Source organism: Aspergillus nomiae (assembly GCF_001204775.2).
Source record: "Aspergillus nomiae NRRL 13137 chromosome Unknown contig00475, whole genome shotgun sequence".
Classification (NCBI taxonomy): Eukaryota; Fungi; Ascomycota; class Eurotiomycetes; order Eurotiales; family Aspergillaceae; genus Aspergillus; species Aspergillus nomiae.
In genome coordinates this window covers 1-17,862 of record NW_015378530.1, presented here as the reverse complement: position 1 = coordinate 17,862, position 17,862 = coordinate 1, and the positions used below count along the sequence as shown (strand labels likewise).

At 48.5% G+C, this 17,862-nt stretch overlaps 5 protein-coding genes across 5 annotated transcripts; 2 read left to right on the top strand and 3 right to left on the bottom strand.

The window, feature by feature from the left end:
- Positions 1 to 3,699: 3,699 nt before the first annotated feature.
- ANOM_010711 (origin recognition complex subunit 4) lies at positions 3,700 to 5,789 on the bottom strand (the record flags this gene model as incomplete). The annotated part of the gene is made up of 3 exons (XM_015555967.1): positions 3,700 to 4,188; positions 4,249 to 5,398; positions 5,467 to 5,789. The coding sequence occupies 3 exons, from the start codon at positions 5,787 to 5,789 to the stop codon at positions 3,700 to 3,702; spliced, it is 1,962 nt and encodes a 653-aa protein (XP_015402159.1).
- Positions 5,790 to 7,123: 1,334 nt separating this feature from the next.
- ANOM_010710 (PaaI family thioesterase) lies at positions 7,124 to 7,734 on the top strand (the record flags this gene model as incomplete). The annotated part of the gene is made up of 2 exons (XM_015555966.1): positions 7,124 to 7,268; positions 7,321 to 7,734. The coding sequence occupies exons 1-2, from the start codon at positions 7,176 to 7,178 to the stop codon at positions 7,732 to 7,734; spliced, it is 507 nt and encodes a 168-aa protein (XP_015402158.1). The 5' UTR covers positions 7,124 to 7,175.
- Positions 7,735 to 7,906: 172 nt separating this feature from the next.
- ANOM_010709 (secretory pathway gdp dissociation inhibitor) lies at positions 7,907 to 10,125 on the bottom strand (the record flags this gene model as incomplete). Its single annotated transcript, XM_015555965.1, has 8 exons — positions 7,907 to 8,184; positions 8,259 to 8,516; positions 8,573 to 9,124; positions 9,179 to 9,524; positions 9,588 to 9,615; positions 9,693 to 9,752; positions 9,813 to 9,837; positions 9,897 to 10,125. Coding segments are annotated over 8 exons (1,587 nt in total), but the record flags the coding sequence as incomplete, so codon positions are not given.
- A 559-nt stretch (positions 10,126 to 10,684) lies between these two features.
- mrpl4 (mitochondrial 54S ribosomal protein uL29m) lies at positions 10,685 to 11,730 on the bottom strand (the record flags this gene model as incomplete). The annotated part of the gene is made up of 3 exons (XM_015555964.1): positions 10,685 to 10,935; positions 11,112 to 11,278; positions 11,376 to 11,730. The coding sequence occupies 3 exons, from the start codon at positions 11,728 to 11,730 to the stop codon at positions 10,801 to 10,803; spliced, it is 657 nt and encodes a 218-aa protein (XP_015402162.1). The 3' UTR covers positions 10,685 to 10,800.
- Positions 11,731 to 12,386: 656 nt separating this feature from the next.
- Positions 12,387 to 14,945, top strand: ANOM_010707 (NOT2 family protein; the record flags this gene model as incomplete). The annotated part of the gene is made up of 8 exons (XM_015555963.1): positions 12,387 to 12,430; positions 12,771 to 12,878; positions 12,941 to 13,091; positions 13,180 to 13,715; positions 13,770 to 13,834; positions 13,890 to 14,137; positions 14,192 to 14,546; positions 14,612 to 14,945. Coding segments are annotated over 8 exons (1,581 nt in total), but the record flags the coding sequence as incomplete, so codon positions are not given.
- Positions 14,946 to 17,862: the final 2,917 nt, after the last annotated feature.

Here is a 17,862-nt window from a genome sequence, read left to right as displayed (position 1 = left end):
TGCAAAAGGGGGAAAGGGGGGAAATCTGGGATTGGATCTCGAGATTTGATCCGTTGTTCCTTTTCTTGCTTCCATTTTCCCGGTTCGAGATAGGTTTGCTTGTGTCGGCGGTTCCAGACAAGCACTTCTGGGCAAGAGGACAAACGCGGAAAGACGAGAATACTATTTCCGTACATGCAGCTGACTAAGTCATCCCATCGTCATCAGCACAATTAACTATAGATAGCAGCGATCCTCCAAAATTGGGATCCCCTGAAACAAAAGATTTGATATCTAGACTTGACTTTGGGGCCGGAATATGCCTTTTTCGTCCAGACGGTCAGGGACCCCCGACGGCAAGTTCCGAAATTTCCTATCCTATCCATTGCCCGATTAAACTTCCATGTGACAAATTGAGGTTAAGGGGCGGCAAAAAAAGCAAAAAAGTAAAAAAGAAAAAAAAATTGAACCAAGAGAGTTTAGACTAGCGAGATCTACCGAGACAGGAGCGAACTCCATCTGTATCAGATCGGAACCGGTCTGAATATGATATCATCCCCGGTATGGGTTCAGAGATTTAACGAACAGAAAAGAACAAACGACCGAAGTCCCGCTCCCATCCCACGGTATGGTTAATAACCGTTTAATCTTACTTCGCGGACAACGTCCGGAGACGGTGTTGTTCTCCGAAACAGAATCCGAGGCTCTCAGGGGGCGACGCTAGAGGTTTTCCAGAAGGGTTCTAGAACGCCGCTAGAAGGTGGATTAGATTCACTAGTGCCGTATCCGAGGAGATTAATGATTCCATAATCTATGATCCATGACTGACTTGTGAAGTAGTATCAGAAAAAAAATACTACAGAAAAAAACTGGGTACTTCCGTCCGGGTCCACGATGAGGTAAGGAGATCTGTGGGCTGATATTCTTGTCATGATGTAATTGATTGCTTTGAGTTTACGTGTCGCTATGGGGACTTTTTCATGAGGCTGGTGATGGGAGTATAGTTAGATGGGAGGATCGATCGCATGTCCATTAATTTTTTTTGTCTTGGTTTGGGGTTGAAATTAGGGGCATTAGATCATAATACAGCTAATCTCCCACCAAACTCTGTTGATTTGAGATCTGTAGAATGTCAATCGGAGAACCCCGTCCAGCCATCATTGAAGTAAAATTTTCTTTGAGCCACAAACTCAATATCAAACGCAAAGAAAAAAGAGAGGAAAAAAAAGTTTCCGAGCCACGCATCGGGTCTGTTTGCTGGAGACTGCACGTGGAGGATCTTCCGGGAAGGCGGTAAGTTGAACCTTGTCCGTGACACAGCATTACATCAGCTTTCCGGTTCCGTCGTATCCTTTCGCCGTATCAATACCTGTATTGGTACGGAACTGAGCTGGTAATCTACGATGTCAATGGACGTCAACAGCAGATGCCGAACAGGGATTGGAATTGCTACGGTACACTGCAGATACCCATGTGGCCTCCGGGTGTCCATCAAACGTCAGGGCCAAGGCTGTTGCCTTGGCTGTAGGCCACCGTTAATGTCCTACGGTCTCCAAGCATGTTTGATACCTTGCAGCCCGATGACCAAACACAGCGACCTGTGGTACAGAAGGCGACGCCAGCAAGGGGATGGCCCAAAAAACCAGGCCGATACCTCACGTTGGCGGGTGAAGCTTCTCATTTGGCAGGTGCAGATCCTTGCTTCCACGCGAAGGAGGTTAAGTGGTTGCTTGATAGAGTCTAGAGGGTCCACTGAGAGACTAAAGTCCCTAGTAGTCAGTCCGAACTTCAGGGGCGGATGCCTGAGGATGAGAGTTACTATGTATAATCATCCTCGTCCACTGCCGATATGAACAGGGTTGATTTGGAATCGGTCGAGGGAGCTACGACTTAAAACGGTATATGCTCGCGCATATCATGCAACGTTTCTTAGCAGATCTCAATTGGCATAAGCTGATCGGAATGAAGCTGATCGACCCTATTGGACGGTGGCCCCAGGCCACCAGCCTGCCTTAGCGACGTCGCTAAACAGCTAAACCTGGTTCGGAGGTAACAGGGATGTTGGCGCTTGATTGCATTCTTCCACGGTGTCCATGTTGGTTTCATCTCGCCCTCCTCTCGCGTGAAAATGTCGCTCCCCGCTGCCCTGGACCTCTTGGGAGGGGGTTTCAGGATCAGACCATGCCAATGGATTCACATCCATGAGTGAATCAATATTTCGGATCCGATATCATCCATCGTGTCGGGAAATTAGTCTAGTCAGCGCAACTGAACCCCTCCCTCTCTTTCTCTGCAGTCAGATGCATAACGAAGAGAACAGATGCATAAGCCGGACAACGTTGGCTTGGTTGACACTAATCACCCTCCGATCCGTACGCCGAGACCAGTGAGTTGTAACTCCTCTTCAGTAGGCAGGAGAAGGACATTTCATGCATTAGTGTGGAGAACGCGCCGCTGATTCGCTGGCTGTTCGATATACGGTTGAGAAGAACCAGGATGACAGGCGAAGAGCCAGGAGGTTTAAAACTTAGGGCTAACCGGAAAAGAGCGTCTCCATCAGCCTCTACGCAGTAAGAGATACTAGTACTAACCTCCGGCCAGGACTAATTTCGGACAGTGGTAACTCGATCCGTGTTAGTCTCGTCGCCAGTTTGCACGAAGGATGAAAGAGCCCTCTACTATTCTCTTTTGATACTTCAGACATGGAGCTAGACAGGGCACCCATGCATCGTCCAGAGGGGGTCGCACCGGATTCGCTTCTCGACCCGTCATTCGAACGGGCTGAGTAACTTTGACCAGCAAGCGTTAAAGGGGGAAAACGAAAACGAGAAAAAATGATGCAATAAGAAACCAGGAAAATCCGGACCACAGGCATGCCTATAATTATCATAACTATTCGTATTATAGCCTCGTTGACAGTCCAAGCTAAAATGGCACGCTATCCCCAACATCTCCATCTTTCTCCACATGGCTCTTTCTTCACGCCCCTGGCAGGTTTGTCAGTTAATTAATCGGACCACTCTGCAGCGTCCGAAAAAGGCCCTGTTCTGTGCCCATGCCTCTTCATGAACTCCCTCAATCCACCACCAACCCGGACTCAGTCTAGTCTCCCTGTTGATTAATCAAATTTAGTTCCATCGTTACATCCATCATGCATGTCTAGACCGGACGGAGACTCGCTTACTCTGATGATCGCCCAACCGCTAATAACACAGATCTTATAGGCCCATGGAGCACTCCATTTTCTTTCACAATCATGCAATATATGGGGATTGACTTACTCTATAGGGGAGGGGGGGAACTCCTTTGCCGTCGGACATGGCCGAACTAATCCGATACCCAATCTTGCGTATTGATTAGTACAATATGCTATCTATGTTCCCCGGTGATAAGAGGATCAAAAGAGAAACAGAAGACGTTTCATTATAATTTTCTTTTTCCTTGGCCGTTGCCTTTAGGGGCATCGGCCGAGTTGATCTTGCATTGACCGCTTGTCAGCGAAGTCCTCCTTCGACGCTATGTAAGCCCTGAGAGAAAGAGGGTCACTAAAGTATGCACATCCTAAATTAACCCAAAAATTAACCGTCGCGCCACCATTTCCCCAGAGAACCACCTGATCCAGCCATGTCAACCACTCTTCGAAGCTAATTTCCACCCGGAACATCCGACCATCTGCTGTGCCACTGCCTCCGCCAACCGGACTGATCAGCCCCCAGCTGATCAGCTTCTCCCACGCTTCACGTGCGACGTCCCGACCCAGACGCGTCCAGGGGTTGCGGCGGCGCCGGACACGGAAGCCGATGTCTTAGCAAACGTCAAAAGCCGGACGTATTCGGCATATGCGGCGGGGAATGAAAGCGCCAAAGGAGCCAAACTCTGAGGCTGTGTCGCTTCTAGACCCGGGTCATACAACGCAGCCAGCCGGGTGGCTGCCAGCAACAAAGATAGGGGCAGCGACGAGGGACTGGCAGAGGTCGTCGTCGAGGTGGAGAAAGGTAGAGGTCCGGGATCTGGACAAGATAGGCTTTGGCTGCTAAAAGTGGTTGGCGTTGGGATCTGGAGCGTGGCAGCTCCGCCTGTGGGGTCGTAGCTGCTGTAATGCAGCTCCGTCATGCCAATCAAAGCGCTGGTAAAGAACTCCTTCGCCGATCTGGTTTGGAAGAATATCCTCCGTAAATGCGCTTGAAACGCCTCATCACTCCACAGGCCCTATTCTGAGTAAGCTTCGCCAGTTCAACGTTAGATGCTGCCCACAGGAGGTGGATATACCTGTAAATACGCTCTCCATCCTTCCAATAGTCTTCCGAACTTTTCGGATGTGATAAGTGAACGCGTCTCGGGATTGGCCTCTTCCAAGTAGTCCGAGACCTCCTTGTCTTCCAGGTCCAGACCGGCTAGACAAATTTCGGAAAAGCCTTCTAGTGATCTCGGAAGCGGAACATAGACGTAGCGATGGCTGAACCGACTCTTCACTCGCTTTTCCAACATCTCCGTCACATCCACTTTCGTAGTCAGGCCCAGAACCGCAACGGGGGCCTTCCGCGCTTGCGCAATATCGAACAGATTGTACAGGAGGGTCTGACGTGGGTGAGTGACAAAGAGGTCGAACTCGTCCAATATGATAACAATGGACTTGGCTGCGGTTACGGTGTCTGTATTATTAGAAGCACCAAACAGCTCTTCCGGGTGCGACAAAAGAGCGAGAAGAGTGGCCATCGTGTCTGCGTAGCTGCTTACTTTCCCCGCCTCTTCTTCAGTATTGGTCTCACGACCAAGCTGGCGCCACATCTCACGAAGCGCCAAACGGTCATCTGTATGCAAGAACCCGTTGAGACGAACGACGTGGAAGTCATTGTAGTGTTCTCTTTTTAGCGACGAGATGATAGTCTCGACTATAGCGGTTTTTCCGGAACCTCGTGATCCGAGAAGGAGCAGAGAATTGCCCTCTCCAACGCTGACTGTCTGCTCCACCAGCTGATGAACCTTGTCATACTCACTCTCCAGGCCTTTCAAAGGAATACATCTCTTGCCAGTGAGTTTGTCAAGGATGATCCTAGACAGCACCCCCAGTTCAGCGGTCAAGCCGTTGTACGCCAGTGTCTGCAATGCTTCAGCGTAAGCCGGAAGTGTTTCGCCTCCAACGACAGTCTCATCCTTCCCAACCAAATCATTTTGGGCAAGGTCTTGTTGTAATTGCATTGAGACAAGATCGTCCAATCCATCCTGGTATTCGTCCGGAGAAGGGGACTGCCGCGCCCCGGGTTCCTCATCACCATTCGTATTTGTCTCAGTACCAGTAAACCGCACAGGGGGTCTCCTGGACCGCGTCCTCGTCAGCCTCTCAGTCTGAGGCTCCGATTGCGGCGACTCTGCCTCGTTGTCGTCGTCTTCAGATACATGTCTTGCCTTCCGCGTACTCCTCGGAGTGGCAACGCTTCGTCCCGACGCCGGGGGAGGCCTCCTAGTAGACGCAGGCGTCCCAGTTACCTCGTCTTCATATCGCTGAGGCGCTTTGCGCTGCCGCCCACTCGATCGTAGACCAGGCCTTGAGGCGTCTCTACCCCATTCTCATTCTCCTTGCCCGGTTCCTCTTCCGCGGCTTTCTGGCCTCCCTTTGATGCCCGGCGTCGCGCTGATCGTGAGGCAGTCGGTGACCCTGTGTGTTCGTCGTCCGGAGACTCCTCGTCCCGAGGGGGTTTCTGCGGTGTCGGAGATGCGGCGACCTGATCGCCCATTGCAATATCCCCATCCCCATCGATGATGGGCGCATCAGACACTCTTCTCCGCTTGCTAGCCCGCGATTCCTTCATCATCCAACTATCCGTGATATATACGGACAGACCCGTCGCGACACAGCGGTACCCGGTGGTCCAGGACGTAGGGAGTCCTGCTTCAAGTGAATTATCGCTTTGCGCTTTGCACCGTACAATAGCTAATCCGTTGAATCAAACCGAGTAAACTGAAGTGTCAATGGCACGTCGACCGGGTTTGAGCATCGAAGAAAGCGGGAAGAAAGGGTAGGCTAGATGCGGAGTTGGAAATTATTTTCGGAAGTTTGCGACGGCGAGCGCAATCTGGGGAGATTGTTTCCTGTTAGCGCCTTATCGAGAGAAATACAATCCTAATCTCCGTATATGAAAGATAACTTACGATTAAAACGCGCTTATATAGTAGGGGACGCCTTGGTGTTATGGACATAGATCTTGCGGGCGCCGTCTGATTAGACATGGCGATCTTGTCGCCTGAGGCAGAACGCGTGACGCGCAGTCAGGTGAGATGGGGGTGGTTTTGGTTAGTACCCATGCAGTTTGTGACGATTCGGGGATTCTCCGAGGGACAGTAAGATATCATGAGTTGTACTTTTGCGGTATGTTGAGGGGGAGTTTTCTTGCTGTTGGGATGAAGAGAAGGCCTTGTGAACTGGTTGAGAGGGGTTGGTCGGTTTCTCGTGGTAAAGACGGCTGTAGTATATAATGCTACCGAGTATCTCCTATGTATGGGAGGGATTGTTATACGATGTTTCTGGACCAAGATTCTCTCATATCGGCGAGGCGCCTGCATAGCTAGATGTTTCTATAGTGAGGCTCTAACAGGTTAATATGCTTGATTGATTAACTGGTTGACGACGCTACAGATTCTGTGGTAGTGTTACTGTGAAGCTCTGAGTCCATGTACAGAGATCCAATATATACCCTTGGGATTTAGTAGATGGATTGACGTGTATAAGCCAGTATGATTTGGACATCTAAAACTTTTGGTTTACTAACCATGGAGGATACCTCGGTCCGCTTGCACTATTGAGAAATATATATCCCGTAGACGTAGGTGTCTTCGAGGAGGCAAACAAAACCAACAAGAACAGGATGCTGATTTGCCTCGAGACATGGGCCAGGAAATGCATCCATCAAGCCTCCAGTTCTAACCGCTACCGTCCCAAATAGTGCAACCTGTGGAGACCAGCAAATATGATCAAATAGTTGGTTGAAGTTGAAGGCTCATAAGCCAACCGCGTCCAACCTCGGCTATAATTTAGAGTCTACCTCTAGCTGTTCTTCCTCCGCGTATAGCTGCCGGAGTACCACATCCTTCTGTACATACAAATAGGCACTCTCCGCTCAAAAGTCCCGTAAAATCATAGACTTTTAACCTTACTTCTCACCATATTTTTTTTTCGGGATTCTATTAATACGTTCACAATGCCAGTCCGCGCCCCAGACAGGAAATTAGATGACTTCGAGGACCATGTTTATCATTGCGCCAACGGTATAAACGTAGAAAATGATGAAGAGGTGTCGTCCCTCCCAAAAGCCTACTCTATATATCCGTCGCTGATTAACCTAGCGCTGGGACATCGATTCGATTGCTGCCGATCTCCGCTTTGAATCCGCAACTCGGGGTCCCCCAGCCCGGGTTTCATACCTGTTGAATGTAACCCCCAAGATGTGTAATGCGGTGGGAACACTCCACGGGGGCTGCGCTGCGACGTTGATTGATACTCTGTCGACTACGATCCTCCTGGGTCTCTCTAAGCCGGGATACTTCTCCTTGGGTGGAGTGAGTCGGAACCTCAGAGTCACGTACCTGCGTCCGCTCCCTAGTGGCATGGAGATCCGACTAGTATGCGAGGTTATACACACGGGGAAGCGGTTGGCGCTGCTGCGGGCGGAGATCCAACGAGCTGATACTGGCGCGGTCTGTGTGGTGGGTGAACACGAGAAGGCCAATACGGATCCGGAGGGGGTTGGGAGGATCTGATTCTACGGTCATACACGTGTTGGGTTTCTTCTTTACGCTGTGGTTAGAATATACCATGTAGAATGAGCATGATGACTTGAATCTGCAGCATTACATCTTTTTATTGATGGTCTGGGTTGGACAACCGAGAAAGCATAACACCGGACCCTCAAGATCTTCAGAGGCACCCGGTGTCTACTGATCTTATGGGTGCAATATATACCAAAAGTAGAGGGGATGTACTGTCTCCAAGATTGCCATGTCTGGAGGATGCAAAAGAGGATAAGCAAAGGAAAAGAAAGTCCAAAAGGAATTATGGCTCAACTTAAAACATCCAAAGCAACGATATATTACCTAATTCTCAAATGCGACGACAGCGTATTTACTCCTGGGCAAGTCGCTGATCCTCCCGGAGGCCTTCAACGACGAGCTCCTCACCTGTCGCACGGCGATAGATGTCACGGACATCGGCTGATTTCATGTTAGTCTACCCCAGCCTAGCTTTCTTCATCCCTCCCCCTTGGGGCTATGAAGAAGTGACTTACCTGTTGTGGTTTCAAAATGAGATGTAGCATCGTAGCTCTTGGAGATAAAGATGTTGTCATTCTCACCACTCTCCAGAGGCTCGTAGAGCGGGATGGGGGGACCAAAGAACTTCTCCTCGATTTCACCCAAACGCTCAAAGCCAGGCTCCAGCTCAATGTGATGGTTAGCATCAGACTCGGCAATGGTCGAGACGATAGCGATATAGTAGCCCTTGGGGCAAACGTTGTGTGCCGATGAAACCATAGCGATGTAGATATCTAGACGGTGTCAGCAAAGTTGTCGTTTTCATCCTTCAAGTACTGTGAACACTGACCGTGCTTTCTTCCAACCTGCGACTGGGGAATGATCAGCTGCAGCGAGTCGCTACCGTCCGTCTTGTCGATGGGGTGCTTCAGGATACAGATCGCCTTCAGCAAGTATCCGGTAACCTTGGCCTTGCTAGGGAAATAAGATGGGTCTGCCAGAATTTTCTTGGTCTTGGTGGTGAACTTCATAGTCTCGCCGTTGTCATCCCGATCCTTCATGGTCGCCTTGATTCCAGAAACCTTGCCGTTCTCATAGAGGACCTCATCGATGTTGGTGTTAAGCATGTAGGTACCTCCATAGATAGCAGACAAACGAGCGAAGCCCTGAGGGAGCTCGCCCAGACCGTAGAGTGGATAGATGTAGGGCGACTTGCCGTAGCGGGCCATAGAGTTCACGTACAAGCGGATGCGGTTAATGGCATCGGCGGCCATTCCGCTCTTTCCAATATACTCATCGGACTGGTATAGGGCCATGGAGTGGCCAATGAAGTCACGGGTGTTATCTTCCAAGCTGAACTTGTCATAGACTTCCTTCATGGTACACTGAGCAATGTTCAAGCCTATACCATGTTAGCAGTCATGACAACGTAAGCATCCCGTTCCATATCACGAACCCTGGTGAGTGCTAGGATCGTCCTCCTTGAATTCGCCAACCCATTCGAGGAATTTCTTGGCTCTCCGCTTCTCGAACATGCCCATGAGAGACGAGCGAAGTGCTTCTTGGGCATCCGAAGGAACCTTCGCCACAGTGGCCTTAGGACTCTTTCCTTGTTGGACGTAGCTACCAGCAATCTGCTTGAACTCGAGGTAACGTGTGACATCGGTGGAAACCAGGATATTCGTCAGCTCGCCGTTGGCCATCAGCAGCTTGGGGACCAGGTCGATGTTCCAGTCATTGACCCGTCCATACTTCTTCCAGGGCTCTTCACCGGGGCGGACGTTGCCATATTTCTTGAAAAGCTGCGCAGCGATAAAAGAACAGAATTAGTACCTCGAGCATATAGTGTGTTTATCAATACTTACTGTTTCGATGTTCACGGAAGCAGCCTCTCTGTTTCGAAAGATTAGCGGGGGGTGACGTGTGACGGGCGGAATAGCTTCCCAGCACCAGCTGTCAGAACAACTTACCCTCCGTAGTGGTCATTGCGATCGATGTGAAGAACTTTATTTCCCTTGACACTCAGAACACTATATATTGATCAATAAGTGACCCAAAAATGTCGTTGGGGAATAGAAGAGAGTGCATACCCAGAAAGCACACACTCAGTCAGACCTGAGAGGGGTGTTAGTCCAGCTTGTTGAACGGCGGGGTAGCAGCTTAACAGCACGTACCAGTGCCGAGAACAACAACATCATATTCGGGGGCGATCTCATCCATGGTGGAATATGATGTGGGATATTGCGAGAGGCGGGAAGTAAAAAGAGGTTCAATGTAAATGAGACTAAACAAACGTTCAGTGGAAAAAGGAGAGTGAAATGGTGAAGGTGGGAGGATGCGGAGACGGAGAATGAATGAATGGGAGCGGTGAGTTTGTGTTTTGAAAGGAGGTCCTTCAACCTTCTGGGTCAGGCCGTTAGGTAGTCTAGTCTAGTCTATTACTATCCCCCGCGGATCACTCGTGAGCAATGATTTATTCTTATTATTATTACTATTCGGTACCCTCTTCCCCCCTCAGCTAATTAAAGGATCCACCGATCCAAATAACCTCCCATCTCAGTGTGATAGTTAAGGAGTCGGGTTTTCCAGAATAGTCATCGAATATACTAATTCTCTTACTATTACGGATCCTGGGAGAAAAGTTAATAAAAGAAAGGGAAACGAAAAAGAAAATATACACTAAAGAGGATAAAATATAATAAAACCATTAATCTAAATACGTAAACCTCCTGAATCGCTCTGAGTTACCCCTTTTCCCATCGGATGAACTTAATAATCTGTGGAGATCGTGGACTCCAAGGAGTATATAGATGCCAATTATTATATACACATAAGTACCTTTGCTTTCACCCCTAATCGGACAACTCCTGCACTATTAAGTCAGAAGGTGTACGATCTAGACTCAGTGACAAATCCTTTCCCCTTTTCGGTACTCATCTCCATAAAGCATCGGAACTAGTTCACAAATCATATAGAATCAATTGGACTAATACAGAGTGATAATACTACATACACAGAACCAATCCGAGACAGGATCTCTTACAGCCCGTTTCTGGTAACTGTAACGCTCTATCTAGATTATGCCGTGCTCGATGCCTCTTCAGCACCCTCTTCCTGTGGCCGGTAACCACTGTTGTACAATTTCTGGGCGTCTTCCCAAGCATACCATCTTTCCCGAAGAACATGCTTGATACTCTTTTGCGTAACACGGATCTATCCGGGGCAAACGTTAGTGTCCAGATCTCAATGTACGCGCCTAAGCCCCATATATGGGATGGAGCCTCGCAATTTCCATAATATGAGTATGCTGAATCAATGTCCAGTACCGCGTCGCCAATGTATGGAGGCATATAATATTGCAAGGCTTTGTACGTGGGGAAAGAACTCACCGTCCGGTCCCGATTGTCAAGCTCCCATTCTCCGTAACCTGCCTTCAGTCGCTGTCTTTCCAGCTGAGAAGTGGCTATGCGATTGCGTTCCTTGACACAGACCCACCAAAGAGCATGGAGATCCTCCCAGGACTTCTCACGGAGTTCCTGAATTGACCAGGACCGACCTAAACAATTGATGGTGAGCATCACCCTGTGCCTAGTAGATCCTCTTTTCTTTTTTTTGGCCCTCCCTCAACAAAGCCCGACGGAGAGTGGACTAACCATGCGCATGATCGTATTTCGGCGTGCTAAGTGCCTGGTGGTCCGGAGGGAAGAATCCCCAAAGGCCATGATCCGGGGTAGGATGACGCTTCTCGAGGGTTTCCGGCGAGACAGGCTTGGGCAGGGGGTATTTCGAAACGCCCAATTTAAACTTGGGGCCGGTATGGTGGATGGCGGACACACCGCGTGATTTGCTCAGATCACGTCCATGGCCAGCGGCGACAGCGGTCGACGAAAAGTTCGAGCACTGAATCCGGGAGAAATGAAGGGACGGCGCAAGGTAAGGAGGAGGCAATTCGGCCAGCGGAAGGCCCCCGCACTGGCGAGCAAGTCGCGCAACCGATTGGCGATGCATTGTGGTTTGGAGGTAGCGGCCTTCAAGAAGACTCGTAGAACACCTGCGGTTCCGACTCAAGAAGCTAACGGAACGAGTGGACTTTTCGGCGGGTAAAACACGTGACTCAACAGCCGCTTGCCGTGTGACACGCTCCGTCGCGGCAGCCTACTGCGGTTCTGTTCCAGGTCCATTGGGTTTTGAGTAATTGTCAAGTGCGCTTCATAGTATCGACACGCATCCGGTTCTTCTTTGTTTCCGTATAAAACTATTGCCAGGTGTGGGACGGGACTCGAAAGCTACTAGAACAGTGTAACAGGATCGTTCCCCAATCAGATGATCAAGAAGAGATAATGAAATCGGGTTAAGCCTTCGGTCATATTGTTTATCTTGAATATATCTATGGGTCAGTTTTAAACCAAGCAAATGAGCGAGGGTTGGTCCTTGAAAAGAGACCTTCACATCTAGAAACCTTACCAGTTATGGAACTAAGCTGCGCCAAATGGCGGCTAGGATGGTCCGTGCACGCCAGGAAGCGCGCGTTTGCAGCCACTCCACCTTCCAGTATCCGTCGCATGAGAGTGGGCAGAGATCCTCGAAGCACTGGTGATTTCAATACCTCCCCAGACTCTTTGTGTTAACTTTCTCTTGGTTTTCCGAATTACAATATTTATTTTATAGACAGCCTTTGGAAGCTTGTATCACATCATGAATAGGCCAGGTTTGTCAATTCCCTTTCTTCTCTTTGTACTGTCCATGTCCCGGTGTTGGTATAGCCAGCCACAGAAGTGATTTCCTTGGATCAACCTCTATATGCCGATATGCTATTGTCAGTATATCTGTGGTTACTTCAAAAGTTTGCTCGTGAACAGGAAATGTCTTATCTTCACCTCAGCATTGCGCCAGTTGTAGAGATTCACAATATGGCATCTTGACCTGCGACCGGGCGCCTTGGAAGACCTTATCCACCTCGGCAGCTTGAACGAAGAGATCACGAACCTTTTTTGTTTGAAACTTGTGAATTCACCTATGATATGCTGACTCTTGTTACTATTGACTAGGACCAGGCCCACAACCTCTCCGGGGTATGTCTGGATTCCCCGCACAGCAACAAGCACAAGCTCGAAATGCGACTCTGGCATCGGCGCGTTTGCCAAACGGAAAACTAGGTGCGATTAGCTCGGAAGTTATAATTCGGTATCATTACAGCCTTGGAAGCTAATGGAGGAAGGCGAAATAGGGAGCGGTGCTGCTTGGAATTTCAACCTGCCTGTCAGCGGAACCCCAGGAATCCAGAGCAATCAGCAACGCAGTATGGGGAATATTGGGTCTTTTGCACAAAGCCTCAGTGGGTCGCAGCCTGCTACACCTCTTGATTTATCGTGAGTGTGACCTCGCCTGTTTTCTCTCCTCGAGGCTTCTCCGTACACAAGAGACACGGAAACCTTTCTTGACTACTAATGCTGGGAGTTTGTCCGCTAGCGATTTCCCTTCCCTATCCGGAGCACCCCCACAGTCTCAAGCTCAAAATCCGGGGCACTTAGTATGGGCGAATGCCAGCCAACGAGCCATGCAACAGACCCCTGTCCAAAGGCAGCAACTCCCTACGTCTCAAGCACCTTCACGACCACTTCAAACGCAATCCCACCCCCAACAACCATCTCAACCGTCGCATGATGATGTATTCCCATCTGGAGCTCAGTTTGCCAATCGCCTCGATGACTATAGAAACGGCGGACAGGGCATCAGCGGCCAGTTAGGTGCAGGCACACAGCCGCAGACGGGCAATATTGAGGAATTTCCTCCTCTGGGGCGCAACGTTGCCGCAGAAATTGGTCAAGATCGCAGGGGATCTTTAATGCAAAGTGCAGGATTTGGTAGTTACAACGCTGGCTTACCGCTTTCCGGCGCAAGCCAAGCCCAATCCACGCAGAATCGCAACGCAATATCAGCATCCATAAACGGGCAGGAAAGAATAATGTCACCTGCCAATGCGGGACCAGGAAGTATGTTTGTTGAGGTTTTCCTTTATTGGCTGATGAAAGATTAATCATTCCCAGGTATTGGAACGTCACGATCGCCCGTCAACCAAGCCTCCAATGGGGTGTCGGGTCAAGAGAAAGAGGTTCGGCCCTCAACATGAAGGTTGCATGTATACCGGCTTACGATACTTTGCGCAGGACTTGAATAACGCTGTGTTGTCAACCCAGCGCAATTTTACGGAACAACAGTCCGCTTCCGGGGAGACACAAGAGGCTTCTGGAGCTGCCCAAAGTGCGGAGCAACCGCCACTAGGCGAGATGAGCGAGCTTGATAAATTCGGGCTAGCAGGTCTTCTGCGCATGATTCACAGCGATAGCCCGGATGTCGCCGCTCTTGCAGTAGGTCAGGACCTGATGACATTAGGCTTGGACCTGAACCAACCGGAGTATGCCCATGTTTACTAACCCCGTGCTTTGTTTGCTCAACTAAAATTTGCTAGACCTTTACACACATCTTTCGCTTCCCCTTTTGTTGCATCCATGACCGGCGTGCCCTTGGAACAGGACTTTGCGCTGCCTTCTTGTTACAACGTTGCCAACATCCAACCACTCCAGTCACGTATTGCCAGCTTTAGTGACGAGACATTATTCTACATCTTCTATAGCATGCCGCGGGATATTATGCAAGAAGTTGTGGCCGAAGAGTTAATGGGCCGCAAGTGGAGATATCACAAGATTGAGAGGTGTTGGCTTACCCGTGATGAAACATATCCTGGTCCCGTCGATGTTGAGCGCGGCGTCAGTGAACGAGGCATATACCTAATCTGGGACCCTGCCACCTGGAAAAAGATCAGAGTACGATAGGACCCATTCGCAACCAAGCTTCCCCTTCCCCGTGCTAACGAAAACCTTGCCGGCAGCGCGAGTTCATTCTCCGATATGAAGATCTTGACAACAGAATGGACCCCAACAGGGGACTCGCACGTGTTGGATTCCCACAACATGGCTCATGAATATCCTAGAGCAGCATGAGATGGGAGTCAGCCACGGCGTTGGGGTCTCATCCATTGTATGGTTGAGTCAGTGCTGCCAGTGATTCCAAGCCACCAATTGTTCCTCAGAACATGAGTGGATATATGCTAAAGCAAATGACTATTATGATCTTGTCACTCTTCGCACCCAAGCAGATAAGCTAATACTGGCACTGAATACTATGACTTGAACAGAATACAGTCATGCATAATCTACCACATATTGAGCTCCAAGAAAGACAACTACCAAGGCTTTGGCCCGTAGCTAGAATAAATTTATACTTTAGCCGTGTCGGTGGCTTCATGTATACCTTCGCCCCGAGGCAAAATGGCTAACAATGTTATCTCTACAAAAACATAGGTAGAACTCATCTCAGGGCTCAGACCCTCTGACTTTTTATGCAGCCGCTGCTTAAATAGTCAGACAGGTTATGTCCATAAATGGACACACTAGTTATAGCACCCTAAAGGACTATTCTTTATGCTATTAAACTCTGGAGACCAAGGCAGCGGGAACAAGCAACAAAGTATACACGTGACTTGCTAGTATCTTGATTCACTCTTTGATGCCGCATGTGAGCAAGATATTTCCAGAATCCAAGTCTCTTCCGCCGGCAAGATGATCAGATGCGATTCGAGTGTCCTCTCCATCCTTCACCCAACTCTCAGCAGTTAGGGCATGTACCCAATTAGCCAGTTGTTCTGATCTTGGAGACTTAAAGGACACCACTCTTCTTTCTTCCCAACATCCTTCGAAATCGAAAAGGGTTGTTCGACACGTGAGGGTGGAGACAAGCCACGTGAAATTATAGTCCGCATCAAGTAGTTAAATATCAAATCCACTACCCTATTACTGCCTCGCATATTTTTATGATGAATGAGCTATTCAATACTATTAGACCCTGTCTTGTCCGAGTCTCATCGTGAGCCCAATTTCCTTCAGCCGATACCGGTCCTCACAAATGTGCCACATAATATAGCCATTCATAAAATCCTTCCAAAGCTTCCCAATAACACCGTCTTCGCCAATCCCATTACTGACAGCATACATAGTCTCAGCTGTTTCCCTGCACATTTGCTCTAGCACATCATGAGGGCTGCAACATGAGGTACGAGCTCTGTTCATGATATTTGTGTTCATCTCAGTTCCAACCACAGATTCCTTGAAAAACGATAGAATATCATTCACATCGTCAATGAGGTCCAGCATACATGCAATGAAGGGCACATAGGTCGGCAAATGCCCGGTTTCTTCTGCAAGGTGCTCAGGAAAGATGAAATGGGCGTACACTTCCCCCGCCCCAGTCTTGTCACGGACAAATTTGGATGCTCTTTGACCAAACTTTGCTGGAAGATTCAGGCCTGCAGCAAGATTTGCTTCAACCGTATTCCCCAGCATGAAGTCGACGAGACCTTTGGTAATGACCCCAGTTGAATATGGGCCATAGAACATTCCGGTTTCAGTCGCAACGAGCTCCAACCACATATTAACAACAGTGTCGTCGCACTTTAAAGCATGGAGCCCATGGTAGGCACCGGATGAAACTCTCTGAAGATCGGGGAGGATCTGTTCAAGGTCCTGTTCTGCTTTGTCGTCCACATAGAGAAGAAAAGTGGTGTAGAGCGCAATATATCGTTTCAACTGGTGGCTAGCATGCGGATACCACTTGTCCGCGGCGCTGGTACATGCTGGCAAGAGCTTCCAAATGCGGCTCAGTTGGTGCTCCTGGAGATTCTGAGAAATGATATATTCTTCGAGCTCCGCGTAAAGTTTTGTGTGAAAAGGCCGGACTGCCTGCTGAAGGTCAAACCCAACATCATGCAACCAAGTTCGAAGGATTTCCTCTGTCTGCTTGTGGAGGCCTGTCATGCTTTTATGGAGTCGCCTTGGGCAGAAAAGAGACTTGGAGAATAGAGAAACAATGTAGGGCTTTGTTCATATGTGAGGAAGAAATATACTGGTAGGGGTGTTGTAAGGTAGAATAGGATAATCTATATTCTGAAGAAGCGACTTGTTAGGATTAGAGTAAATAAAGATGTAGAAAGGGAAACCTCTGGTAGTTGTACCGGCGGTATACTATATAGATGTCATCCAGGGTATTCTGAACCGTAAAGGTAGATTCAGAATTATCTGACCTTTTGGCCTAGTGTCGAGCGTTCACGCGTGTTTGCCTCGTTCCCACACCCTCACAGTAGTAAATAGTTTTCAGGCTTGAAACTCTGATAACAATATTATAATGTATTATGATATACAGTATAACTATACTTTTCCAAGCTCTCCTTACTTATAGACTTGTAAGTTAGAACTTAAAATATATTGATATACTATAACTATACTTCTCCTCACATACAAATGTCAGAAGAATACCTCCTAAACAGGGTAGAAGATCTACCAACTACGTAAGGGTACGTAGGCAGTAGATACTATCAAGATAGAATACCGATTCTTGCTTCTTTTGCATTATCAATAAAGTGGTAGTTTACAGCCAAAGATTTCCCCTTATTCTTCGGAAAGAATCAGACAGATATTGGGGGGGGGGGGGGGGGGGGACTATCGTACGTTATTGAAGAGGCAGCGAGTCTGGATTCCCAATATCGCTGTTCGACTGCTGAGATGTCTATGCACAGCGGACTGGTGATACGATACAGTCATCATGCAGAGTCGTCATCGGATCTGTGACAATAAACTTAGAAGTTGGAATTTAAAACATATTGATATACTGCCACTATACTTCTTCTTGGCAAGCTTGGAACTCAGTTCCTCCAAGGTAACTACAATATCTTGAAACTCTAGACCTTACCTATCTGGTATATTTCTTTTTAACTTAATCGTACGATAGATCTTAAAGCTAGCGTTGAAGCTAGTGTTTATTAACTTTAGAAGGCGGAGTAGTAGAGTTATTATCAACCTTATTTAGAGTCGGACTTACACAGTTTTTAACTATTTGAGATCTTGGGGCTTTTTTTATTTAGCTTTAAGTTCAATAGTCATCATGCACTGCGCCTGGAGAAGTATACCGACAATGTTGTCCTCGGCACCTCGAAGTCACGCGCTGTTTTTGAGTTATTCGATTTTTCTTCTTCTTCTTCTTGTTATATATGCGTCGAGCGCTTTTTCAATTCTATCCCTTATTGTATAT